The sequence below is a fragment of the Cyprinus carpio genome, chromosome B2, assembly GCF_018340385.1.
Source record: "Cyprinus carpio isolate SPL01 chromosome B2, ASM1834038v1, whole genome shotgun sequence".
Taxonomy (NCBI): domain Eukaryota; kingdom Metazoa; phylum Chordata; class Actinopteri; order Cypriniformes; family Cyprinidae; genus Cyprinus; species Cyprinus carpio.
Genome location: NC_056598.1, coordinates 26939418 through 26952547, shown reverse-complemented (window position 1 = coordinate 26952547; position 13130 = coordinate 26939418). Strand labels below are relative to the sequence as shown.

The 13130-nt window shown below is 37.8% G+C and overlaps 1 protein-coding gene across 1 annotated transcript in view; it reads left to right on the top strand.

Annotated features, from left to right (window-relative positions):
• LOC109065613 (GRB10-interacting GYF protein 2-like) overlaps positions 1-13130 on the top strand; it is a 28206-nt gene continuing 15076 nt past the window's right edge. Inside the window, exons 1-14 of the mRNA XM_042718950.1 lie at positions 1-150; positions 3457-3507; positions 4739-4877; positions 4976-5071; positions 5390-5498; positions 5723-5831; positions 6605-6645; positions 6901-6933; positions 7542-7718; positions 7807-8033; positions 8143-8293; positions 8696-8944; positions 9235-9410; positions 9604-9754. Coding sequence (XP_042574884.1) covers positions 3470-3507; positions 4739-4877; positions 4976-5071; positions 5390-5498; positions 5723-5831; positions 6605-6645; positions 6901-6933; positions 7542-7718; positions 7807-8033; positions 8143-8293; positions 8696-8944; positions 9235-9410; positions 9604-9754 — 1696 coding nt within the window. The 5' untranslated portion in view covers positions 1-150; positions 3457-3469. The remainder of the gene's footprint in view (positions 151-3456; positions 3508-4738; positions 4878-4975; positions 5072-5389; positions 5499-5722; positions 5832-6604; positions 6646-6900; positions 6934-7541; positions 7719-7806; positions 8034-8142; positions 8294-8695; positions 8945-9234; positions 9411-9603; positions 9755-13130) is intronic.

Below are 13130 nucleotides of genomic sequence, written 5' to 3'. Positions count from 1 at the left end.
GCTTGGGAACTGCTGCTGTCAGCACGCTCGCCCTCATCCGGGCAATTTTCAGCAAACGTGTTGTCATGTGACCCAGATTCAGCCATCTTGTGGATACGAAACGAGAGACGCCACTCGCACACAAACTCAGCGCTGTCAGTAAAAGCAGAGGTAAGACAGCGGGCCCGGCGTACATGGTTTTGCTCTAAAATAAAACTTAACTAATCCTACGCTAACTCTCAGTAACATAGACCCGCCCCAGTTTAGCGGACCGACGCTATTCTAGCCCGCATGGTTGTTAGGCCTGGAAGCACCGGGCTCGATTAGACCGGCCTACCGCTGATGATGCTATCAGCGATCCGTAGGCAGCTGTAGTGGAACGCGGTGTGGCTGGAGACAGTGACCACAGGCCGCACGGATTAAAACTCGTGTCAACTCACTCACACCCTTACTTCGATGTGCTTCTGCGCTCCTGTCGACATTTATACCGACAGTATTTGAAAGTTCGTACATTTCTCAGCGGTGCGTGCGCTGGTTTAAAGTTGATAACTTAGGAGTTGGAAGTCAGAAAGTTAAATGTCCAGCGATAGCCAGGCTAGGATATTTTACCTTTATTAAACTCTTCTTTAAACGGGTAACGTTACATGGCATCTGTAGCAGTCAGTTCAGTAGTTCATATTACATGTAAACGGATTTATTGTCGTTTTCTTCATCTAGATGGTAGACTGCAGTGCTTACAGGGTGTATGAAGGCATGCACCGACAGGGACGTGGTCATTGAAACCTTAAACTGACATTTATCGGTCTTTACTTTTGAGGTTTGCGGGAATAAAAACATGTTAGGCCACGACACAGATCAATTACGTTACACATGGTCAAATAAACTAACCTTGACTGGTCAAGCAACGTCTGATGTTGACAGTTTACATAAAAGTGTCTCATATTACAGCGGTAAAAATCGATAATTTAATGCGTATTAAATCTGTGAAATTTCAAAACAGGCTGTACAATGGCAATTGTGCTAAAACTTCAATCTGTTGACCTGGTTTTCAACCAAAACTAGCTTTATTAACTTGAGTTTTGTGTTTAACTGCTGCCTTTTCCCCTGCCTGACTGGTGTTAAATACTTGAACTGTGCATGCCTGTTTTTAACCTGATGTAACCTTATAATTGCATGATTTGGTGGGATCTATCAGATAAACTGATTATTGATTTTTTTATTTTTTTTTATGCGGAACGTGTGTAATCTGGATCGGATTGCTTCATTCGGCTGCGCACGTGGTTTAAAACCCTGCAGCTGCTAGTCGCTCCTGTTTGTTTTGTATGGACATTATGCCATCTACGTAATGTGGATGTGTAGAGAATAAGACAAATAAAATGTAAAGATCTCTCCTTTTTTTTTCTTGAGGTTAAATGCGTCTTGTTGGACAGGTCTGACAAGATTCCTCTGCAATATGCATTTTGTACATGTGATCAGTTCAAATCAAATTTGAAAAAAGTTAGTTGCATTACATAGTGGGCAAGGGAAGCCGTGGGTTGCATAGATGTCTGAGAATGCCCTTCCTAATTGGGAGAGTTCCTAAAATAGCTCTTGTCACAGTAAGGTGCCGAATGGATGGGGGTCACCTCTAGAATATGCTGGAAAAAAATCCATTACTGCCAATGTGTACGCTGTAAAGATGTACGAAAACTTGTTGGTTTACTTGTCGCATTTTGTGTATATATTTTATTATACTTACCTGGGACCTTAAAACTGAATAAATCGTGCACATGCTTTGTGAAGGTGTTTGCTTTGATAGCATCATCTGTGTTTGAGCGAACGGTGTCACTACAAGGTAATCGATCCGCCTGTGTATTTTCATAAGCGGTAGTGAGTATTTGCATTGGGCGTCTGTATTTGCAATCGCAACTCAAAGGGGATGTCCCAAAAAGTTATGTACATGTTATTTTTTTGGACATCCTGAGTTGTACCAGTGCAGAGTTCAGTATTGATGCTTTGTGTGTTAGTTTTTTTTTTTTTTTTTTTAATAATAATTTGTCCTCTTTTTCAATGTAGGTGTAGTTCTCACATCATGAACTCCTCTCACACTCATCGCACAAAGATTATTTTACGTATTGGTTGCAAATAAGACAGAAATATATGAAGATTTTCAGTAAATTGCATGCATTTAAAGGGGTCATATGATGGGATTTAAATTTTTCCTTTTTTCTTTGGAGTGTTACAAGCTCTTGGTGCATAAAGAAGATCTGTAAAGTTGCAAAGACTAAAGTCTTAAATCCAAAGAGATATTCTTTATAAAAGTTGTCAACCACGCCCTCCTAAAACGGCTCATTCTAACATGCCCCCACATGTCTACGTCACGATGTGGGAAGATTTGCATAACACCACCCAAATGTTCACACAAAAAAAGAAGGCGCAACTATGATTTTCGCCGCTGGCGCCATGTTGTTGAGATGCTGTGTTTCGTTGTGAAAGCGAAACTACTTTGTTTGGTCTTCCAAATGATGATACAACTAGAAATCAGTGGTAAAGTTGTATTTACAGCACTGTTCCGGAACAGTTCAACCCAAATATTCAGATGTGTGCAGCGCATTTTGCGGAGGACAAGGACTGTTTCCTGTGAGAGTAGCCGACAATAAATATAAGTCTGTTTCTATAAAGCGGGGCAATTCCAACTTTTGCAAGGACAGTCTGGCGCTTCTGACTCACAGCCTGTAAGTACATTTTCATATGTAAAGGATTTTCCACTGACGATTCAAACGGGAGTTTTGAGCAGTGTAGAGTAGCACTTGTCGTTTCTCCGATTGCTAATGCAGACATGGTTTCATGTTTACGCAGTGGGATACTCAACACAACGCGTAAAAAGACAGTATAAATTATTATAATCCGTAATTTTGTCCCCACTGGATGCAACAAATGCCTCATTTATAATGGGTTTTATTGTTTTTGTCTTGTCGGTCCAGGACACAGGGCAACGCAGTATGTTAAGGGGCGTAACATTTCCGTCACAGCTTGAGGCATTCGTCCGATCATAACGCACTGGATAGCTGGCCAATCAGTGTATACCTCGCATTTCAGAACAATGAGCTTTGTAAAAATCGATGCGTTTCAGAAAGGCAGGGCATAGAGGAGAAAAACTTATATACAATATGTGGAAAAATGTTTTTTTTTATTTTTATTTTTTTACCTTAAACCACATAAACGCATTGCATTACACCAAATACACAAAATAATGTTCTTTTTAGCAACGTCATATGACCCCTTTAACTATAAGTTGTCATTTGTGATTAACGTTTTCACTTTTTAAACAGTAGTTAAATGTACAATCCTGTATGCACGCATGTAAACCATAAATGCCAATTTCAGTGTATTTGCTGTTTATTCATTCTTTGAATGTTCTGTTTTTTTTTTTTTTTTTTCTGAAGTCGATTTATATTTTTGTGCTGAGCTGTTAATAGAGTCTTTAATTTTCTTCAGACTTTCAAGGAAAATGGCAGAAACCCAGACACTTAACTTCGGACCAGAATGGTGAGTGTTGTTCACAAGCATCAAGGGTCTGATGTAGGCTTGTAAATAGTTTTTTGTAAAGACATGTCATAAATGTTCAGTCTTATTATGTACACTGAATTAGTCAGGATTACTTTTGAGAGCCTGTCATATCTGTTAATGAAAGTTTAGTGATTATACAAAATGAAATTAAGCTCTGTGGACGTCATCTGTGGCATGCTGTCAATTACACAGAAAATAGTTTTAACCCAGAAAATAGGGCTTTGCAAAAAATCGAATGCGATTTTCATGCGCATCTCCTTAGTAAAGGAGCTCCTATGATTAGTAGTATATCTCCAGCACGTGCGTTCAGATCAGGATTGCCAGGTTTTCAAAACAAAACCTGCCCAATTGCTTCTCAAAACTAGTCCAATCGCGTTTCGTTCCGGGCGATAAAAGTACACGTTTTTGGCAGGGTTCCCCTTTGTAATATTCACATTTTAGGGGCTAAATATCACGTTATTGGTATTGGGGTCGCTTCAACCCGCAGACATGAAAAACAACCGCAGACTTGGCAACACTGGTTGGCATTTACTACACAGAGCCATAATTCACTGACAATCTACACAAAATCAATTTTAAAATCACAGGCGATTCTTTGTCGATTTTGAAAGCGATTTTGTGTAGCTTGTCGGTGGACTACGGCTCTGTGTAGTAAATGCCACTCCACCTGAACCAGTGTTGCCAAGTCTGCGGTTGTTTTTCATGTTCGATTTTTTGCACAGCCCTACCAGAAAACGTATTTCTGCTTTTAAACCCTCTTGGCATATTTGTATACTTGCATCTCTCATTGTGAACATTTTTTTTTTTTTTTTTAAGTTCACTCAAATTAAAAGTGATCATTTTATTTAATTAGTTAACACTTTAGCCCTGTTAAATGTTAAAAATGATGGCACCAATCTTACTGTAATGTTAAATGGCTATATTTACTCACTACAATAGTGGCATTAAAGAAATATGAAAAATATGCTGTCTTTGTTGTTTCTACATTAATTTGGAATTTCAGTGTAAAAAAAATATTTATGATTACAAATTTTAATGTTAGGTTAGATTAATTGCTATTAAGTACTGAAATATACAATTTATAATTATATTATGTTATTATAAAATGACTGATTCTTAATGATAGAAGTATGCATACAATATTTGTGTTTAATGACATGTCTGATGATATGATGACGACGTAGCATGGTTTCTCTCGGCTGTGTCCCAGGCTCCGTGCCCTGTCTGGTGGAGTGGGTAGCAGCAGTGTGGCCTCCCCTCCGCTCTCACCTGCATTGCCAAAGTATAAACTCGCAGACTATCGCTACGGGAGAGAAGAGATGCTAGCACTTTATATAAAGGATAACGTGGTAAGGACAAATTTTTTGTCAGTATCATGTACCTTAAAATATCTTGTTCAGAATACATATTCAGATTTAAATGTTTCCGAACATTTCTCCCCCTTTAGATTCCGGTAGATCTTCATGATAAGGAGTTTCTACCTATTTTACAAGAAGAGCCCCTGCTACCTTTGGCATTAGTCCCATTTACAGAGGAGGAACAGGTGAGAATTTGACCTGTTTACTCAGAAGACTTGCACATGGATTAGAAATGTCAAAGAGGTGCTTTCTCCAGCAGCTCTCTATTCTCTGTGAAACTGAAGTTGGGTTAAACTTCAATGAAAAGCTGTGCCTACGTATTCATGTAGTGGCATTTGTGTTTTTTGCATATGTCATCTTCTCGTTTTGTCACATGCTGTGGTCGAAATGGATAAGGAATGTACGCCCACTTGCCAGCTTGCTCTCACGCAACCCCTTGCTGAGCTTGCAGCTATGTATGTATTGGCCCTTACGTTCCTCTGCATGTGTGTCTGTCTCCACAGAGAAATTTCTCCATGTCTGTAAACAGTGCAGCAGTACTCCGTCTGACAGGAAGGGGTGGTGGGACGGTGGCAGGGGCACCCAGAGGCCGAAGTTCTTCACGAGGGCGAGGTTAGCTGTGTTGCAACCACAGACTTTCCTTTTTTTCTGCTCAAAAGACATGCAGTAACTAAATACGTTTATAGCAGCGGAAATACTGCACTTTCTGTTAAACCAGAGCAGAGTGCAGACTTTTGTCACCAAGTGCAACATTTTACTTCCTATGTAGTCCCATGCAGAATTAAGGTGAGCAAAGGTGCATGTGCTCATGAGCCCTTTTCTTGTTTGCTTGACAGGGAGAGGCAGAGGAGATGGAGGGTTTTACCAAAGAAGTTTTGATGATGTGGAGGGAGGTTTTGGCCGTGGAGGAAAAGAGATGCATCGCTCCCAGAGTTGGGAGGAAAGGTATTCAAAATGAATTGCACCTGCAGCACAAACTGTCTGTAAGCAGTTTGCGAATCTACAGCATGCTACAGAATGTTGGTAGGTAACATGCAGAATAAATGTCTCGCTATGCTTACGGCCAAGTTCTTCATTTGTTCTATGCTTAGGGTTAAAAAAAAGGTTCAGAGACCTTTGCAGTGGTATACTGTCAGCAAATGTCTTGATGCAGCCTGTCCTCTCAGTAACAAAATAAACTCACAACAAAAATAATAAAGACAGCATCTGGTCATAGAGTTGTGGATGGGCACTGCAATTCAGCGCTCCAAAATTAATATTAGAATGAGAATTACTCCCATTTCTGCTGTAAAAGCACTTCTCCAGTGTTCATGTTTTACTCATGTATGATCTCAATGCACTGAACAGAATAGAAACGAATTGGATAAGATTTCCATGTCAAACAGACCGAGCACGCCGTCCTATTAGGTAATCGCCACAGACCAGTGGAAGTTTGAAGGTGTTTACTTACCAGAGCAAACCTGTCTAGAAAGTTTCTTGAACCAATCACCAAACAAACTTTGTTTTGGCCTGATTTTGTTCGAGATAATGTCACACTAGTTCTTGGATTTTACTTGAATTATATCTGGGCCTTGAGTGCCGAAAAAAAGAAAAGTTATAATAGCCCAGATATTGATCTAAAATAAAAAAAAAGGCATAAATTAAGTGTATTAGTTGTCTGCATTTTGTACATTTGGTTTGGGATAACCTGATAACACATTTTTCTCTTTCTTACCCAGGGGAGACAGAAGGTTTGAAAAGCCAGGTCGAAAAGATCCAGGTTAGTTTGCTAGATTTTTAAGATATAAGTAAGCGTGGGATAAGATGTGTCACCGTGTACTTAGAAGGGGTCGTATACAGCTGCCTGTGATCGAGAGATTGCATGAAAAAAGTGATGAGCACTTTCTATATGCAAAATCTCGTTGTGTGATGAAAAAGTGACGCATCTGACCCCACTTTCCCCTACAAAGTGTGACATGATGTATACATCGCATTTTTTGTCGCCACTGAACCAACTGAATCTCTTTGTCCATAGATGGAGCTCCAGCCCATTTTCCTCTCAATCACAGTAAGTGCTTCTCTTTGTTAACAGACATATACAATGTACATGACTGTTTAAAGTAAGTCTGGAAGTTAGCAAGTTAAAGAAATGAATACTTGTTTAGCAAGGATGCATTCAAGTGATCAAAAGTGTCAGTAAAAGTTTTACATTGTTACAAAATATTTTTGTTCTAAATAAATGCTGTTTTTATTTATTTTTTTATCAAAAATGTATCACTGTTTCCACGAATATAGTAAACAACTTGATTGTTTTCAACATTGATGATGCAAAATATTTCTTGAGCCTCAAATCAGCATATTAGAATGATTTTGATTTTGAAGGATCATGTGACACTGGAGCAGGAGTGGTGGCTGCAGAAAACTCGGCTTTACATGAGCTTTACATTACATTTTAAAGTAGTAGAATTTCAGTAAAATTTCAGTTTTTTACTGTATTCTTACTTTACACAATGAGAATAAGAGACTTCTGTCTGAACACTAAAAAAAAACATACTGAGCCCAAACTTTTCAACAGTAGTGTATAATAAATGCAAGGCATTCTTCTTGAGCTTTGAGTCCATCATAAATGCTTCAAATACTCAATGTGTACTACTTGTTCTTTTTTCTTCCAAAAAGTACGGGCAAACTATGAGGATTCTGGTGCAGGGAACACTCGAAAGCACGAGTTTATTCGCTCAGAGAGTGACAACTGGCGCACGTTTCGAGATGAGCAGAATGGTGAGGATGATGACGGGGGCTGGAGGCTTGCAGGTTCTCGTCGGGATAATGAACGATGGTGTCCACCAAGTCCAGGTATATTGCACACCATTTTTATTTTCCTCAAGAACTTTGTTTACTTAATTTGAAAGTTTTGTGATCCAAACAAATTCCTCATTTGCAGACGGTCCGCGATCAGCAGGGTGGCGGGAACACCCGGATCAACGTCGGCGCTTGCCTTTCGACTCAAGGGGTGAAGATGGCAGTTACCGAAGGGCTCGGTCAGGCAGCGGGAGCTTAGAAGAGGAAAGAGACAGTTTGCCAGAATGGTGTCTGGAAGATGCAGAGGAGGAGACCGGGACATTTGACTCCTCTGGGGCCTTCCTCTCACTTAAGGTGAGGGCGTTGGAAGTGAGTTCTTGATCTTTGATTTTTCATTCTATATTACTGAGTAATAAGTGAGGATGTCTGTCCAAATGAATGTGTTTTGATGTGTGAATTTTCCTAACTGCTAAATTAGAAAGCTCCTAAGGAGCCGATCCTGGAAGAGGCGGAGCTGGACTTCCGGCCAATGGAGGAGAATGAAGAATGCACAGAAAAAGATGACAGTGAATCAGAACAAACCAAAGATACTGACACAGAAGGAAGACATGAGAGTGATCAAAATGAAGGTGAGAAGGCAGTCTCATCGGGGCGGCCTTCAAGTTGTTCAGTTGTTGTTTAAAGTATTTTTGAAAGAAGCCTCATCAAGGCTCCATTTATTTGATCAAAAATACCGTAAAAAGAGTAATATTGTGAAATGTTATTACAATTGAAAACAACTGTTTTCTTTTTGAATATTTTGTCAAATGTATTTTATTCTGATGATGGAAAAGCTGAATTTTCAGCATCATTACTCCAGTCTTCAGTGTCACATGTTCCTTCAGAAATCATTCTAATATGCTGCTCAAGAAACTGTCTTTTTCCCATTTTTAAGTCTTCAGTCTTATACAATGTCAGCTAGTGTCTCAACAGCCCTTTAACAGTCATCTGTCACTGTTTTTAATCAAACATTTATTTTTTGGTTTACAGAGGCAGTAAATCGGAAGAGCCATCGCCAGTTGCTGTACCGTTTCCAGCAGTGGTAACACCTCCCAAGGCTGTAACCCCAGCTCCAATTCCATCTGTGCACCTGGAGCAGGCTGTAGAAAGTGAGAGACCATTGGAGAGAACGTCGGTACCAGAACTCAGACCTGAACTCAGTAAAGCACCACTACACACAACCCTACCAAATAGCATTGTGGAGGCCATTTCCATACCCCATGTCCCAAACACACTCCCAGGTAATAATCGCATGAATGAATATTTACTAGTGCTGTCAAATGATTAATCGCATCCAAAATAAATGTTTTTGTTTATATAATATAACTATATGTACTGTTTATTTATTATGTATATACAAATACACAGTATATATTTTTCAAATATGTATATACATTTAATATTGTATTTTATATTATATATAAATATATTTAATATATAAACAACATATTTTTCTTAAATACATACATGCACGTGTATATATGTGTGTGTGTGTGTGTGTATATATATATATATAGTTAAAACCTGCTTCTTCTTCCGGTCCCGACACCTTCAGTGCTGCCCATTCAGTCGGTACCCACTCAAACCCAACAAGTGGCTTTGGCTCCTGCTCTCCCCCACTCCACGGGCATTGTGGGTCTTATCAGTCGGCCCTCTGCCCTGCCCTCTGACATGGATGAGGATGAGGGACTCAAGCACTTTGAGCAGGTTTGAATGGCTGTTTACTGTACAGCAGTGGTTGCATCTGAATATTAAGCTGGTGCCTAAATTATAAGTTAAAAATGATAAATGCACAGCAGAACTACTCTAAAGTCTGTCAGCTGCATTCTAATGCTGCTGTGAAGAATGAATGTTTGAACAGTAGACGAAGTTCACGTCCTATTTTTCCAAATTGTAACAGGAAGCCGAGAAAATGGTGGCATACCTGCAGGATGGCGGTGTGGACGATGAGCGTTTGGCAACTAAGATTGGTCACAAACCCACAGCTCTTCCCATTACCCATGAGGCTGCATTCAAATGGTTTTACAAAGATCCACAGGGAGAGATCCAAGGTAGGGAAATCAGGATCCAAACAAGGGGTGTGCGATGTATAACGTCTGTGCTAATATCATAATTGTTTTTTAACAATGTGCTATTTGACATTATCGAGTACTTTGCAAAAACCAAGCAAAACCAACAGAGTGCAGGCATACATTACGTGATGAAGTCTAGACTACTGCACGTGCGCATTTAGAGTGCGTTCTTTCACTGCATGATTCAGTCTATTAAAAAGCATTTAGAATGATCACAAATTAAGACATGGGGCAGAAAATGTATATAATTATACCACTTCATATAGTTAAATTTCACACTAAGAGTGCCGTTTTTCTCCAAAAATGATCATGATCACAAATGTGATATTATGATTATTATTAATTTTTTTTTTTTTTTTTTTTTTACTAAAGTTCAATAAACAAGAAGTTAATTAAGAGGCTTGCATTTTAGATTTTAGTGCTATTTCGACAACAAAAAATTAGGGATGCGCCGAAATAAAAAATTCTTGGCCGAAACCGAAAACTGAAAAAGAGGAAAACAAGGCCGAAAACCGAAACACCGAAAGAAATTATTCCAATTATTAGTATGGCTATGACTGTGTACTAACTTTACTAAAATCAAGGCATTGCAATTGCATAAATTAATATTAAAGTTTCAAAGAATAAATCAATTACAAATTATGCAAATATTTATTTAGCACATTGCAACAATGCACAGTATAAAATAAAATTCAAACTAAAATGTTTAACTTGACCCCACTCGTGTACATTAAATAATAATTTACATGTCTACTTAAATGTTCTCTCATAAAAACAAAGGGCATTTAGGTCAAGTGCATTTTAAATTTTTCTCTGTAGAACTACTACAAGAAATTGCATTCAGAACAAGTGCAACTGCTTAAAGATACAACAATATTTTCTCTGTAGGCCTTCAACATAATAGTGTATCAAAACAAAGACTGACATAGCCCAAATGTTAACTGTAGAACTTTAACAACTTGAGAAGTTTGGCCTAGAGAAGTTTTGACATGCCCTGACATTTGTGTTTTTTTCAGTTGCTTATAAAAATATAAATGGCTAAAGTCTAATAACACTGTAATCAGCACAAACTGGGCTACAATAATATGTGAGCAGCATGTATGTACATGATTGTGTTTTTGAGAAAGTGATGTTTATGCGTGGTTTGTGAAAAACTAAAATTTTGAAGTCACCGAAATAAGCTCATAAAACACCTAGAGAACATTTGTTCACAAGACTTTTGAGAACAGATTTTGAAGCCTAAGAGTTTTTGCTTCAAAATGATGTGAAAATCATCTTGATTACTCATGAAAAACAATATATTGATTTACATTTTTTAAGACACATATTGTGTTGGAAATGTATATGCGAGAAGTCGTCAACTATCATGCATAATGCTGTGATTCACAGCTGAGAAGACAAAGACCCACATAATGAGCTGCATAATGAGCCTTTCAGTCAGGTGTGAGACTGAGAGAGAAGAGTTACAAGAAAGACTCTGAGGACAAAATAATTTTTTTTTAAACTACATTATTAACATTATTGTGATGGTCACTGATACTAGTACTAATTTATAGAAAAAAAAGAACACAGTTACCACATAGCACAGATATTATCAGTGATATTTACAGCTTACTTGATACATTTACACCTCAGAGGATCCCGGGTATAACACATTCAAAATGCGTACACCAGAGTAGATATTTATGAACAGAAGCTTAGTTACATTCATAAACACAAGCATGTTTTGTATGTAGGCCTATACAATATATATAGTTATAAACATATTTGGCTATATTCGTGAACAGAGAATAGCCTATCTTAGTAAAGTTTTGTCTAACCATTCTTACTGATATTACGCTAGCAACAATATTTTTTATATCGTATTGCTGTTTATGTTATATAACATAAAAAAAACATCCTGGCATGGTGAGACATTTAAATGCTGTGAATGAAACTTTATAATGTTTCACTTGATTATACATTTAGTCAGGAATTATAGTTTGAAAAAAGTCTAACTAGTAAAATGTGTACAGGTCACGTGAAAACTAATACAAGTAGGATAATAAAAAAAAAACACTTACTCATGTTTAGGATCTCTGCTTGATCAAGCCGCTGCATCAATAATCCAAAGGTTCTTGAGGTGAATTCTTTCTTATTTGTCACAGCAAGTCTTTTCTGCGTTGAATTCGTGGGCGTGGTCGCATTAGCTATAATGAGGGGAGACGTGAAAGTCAGACATCGCATTGTTTTCATATGGATTACATTATCACAGAATATTTGTTTTTGGTAGCACTTGCTTAGTTTAAAAGTTTTAAAAGTTAAAAGCTTAGTTTAAGCTTTCTATAGATCTGTCTCTCATGTCTCTTCGTTGAGTATTCACTGAGTTACAGTTCATTTTAATGACGTGTTTCTAAATGAAGGATCACCGCAGACCGAGGCTGCAGACATCGATCCCTGTTTCTTTTCTTTATTTTATAAATGCACAAAGTTTTGTTGTTATTATGTGTGGATACAAATAAAAGTAGACCCTTTACACATTCGATTGATGTATTGCTCTTGTCTGTACGATCAAAACTGAAAGTGAAATTTAAGTTCTTTTTGGTGTTATCAGGAGAAAATGCCTCAAAACGCATATTTGCATTAGTCTGCCCCAGAGGGTTAATTCTTAAAAAAGGGCAATTCCAGCATTACGGACGTGACATTCGCAGTCAAAACCTGAAATATAAATTTTCATAAAATATATTCGTTACCAATTTATTGAACCATCTCTTTTTATTTTTATAAACCCCTAAAAATAGAGTCCAGACACCATAAAAGTATCCATCAATAAACGTGTTTTATATTTTAGATGAGGGAAATACACATGCGTTATGGACGTGACAAAAAAAGTTTCTGGGAGACAACATATTTGTAGACTTTCTGTGATTTACAATGCACAAACCAGAAGCAACAATATCCGCTGAATGGAGAAGAGTTGGCCATTCACAAAACTTCTTGTTTTTGTGTTTCAGAGGAAAAATCAATGTTACGGATGTGACTGTTCTGAAAGCGGAATTTATCTAATTTAGTAAATATTTACTATATTTATCTTATATACAAATTTATTTATTTATTTTTTGAACTGATTTTAAGTTGCTTCATTATGTGGAAAAATACAAGCGATCGCGCGGGTGCCTCCCTGTCATGCATGCTGCACAAACACTTAAATATTGGCCAATAATAGAGCACATTTGGTTAACGTGTGAGATCTGCATTAAAATAAATCTTCACTAGTCTACATCTGAGACAGATGCAGTTATAACCTATAAATTGAAGGCTGTTTGATGTTTTAAAATGATCTAACAGACCAATGCAACTCCAGTTAGTCAATCAG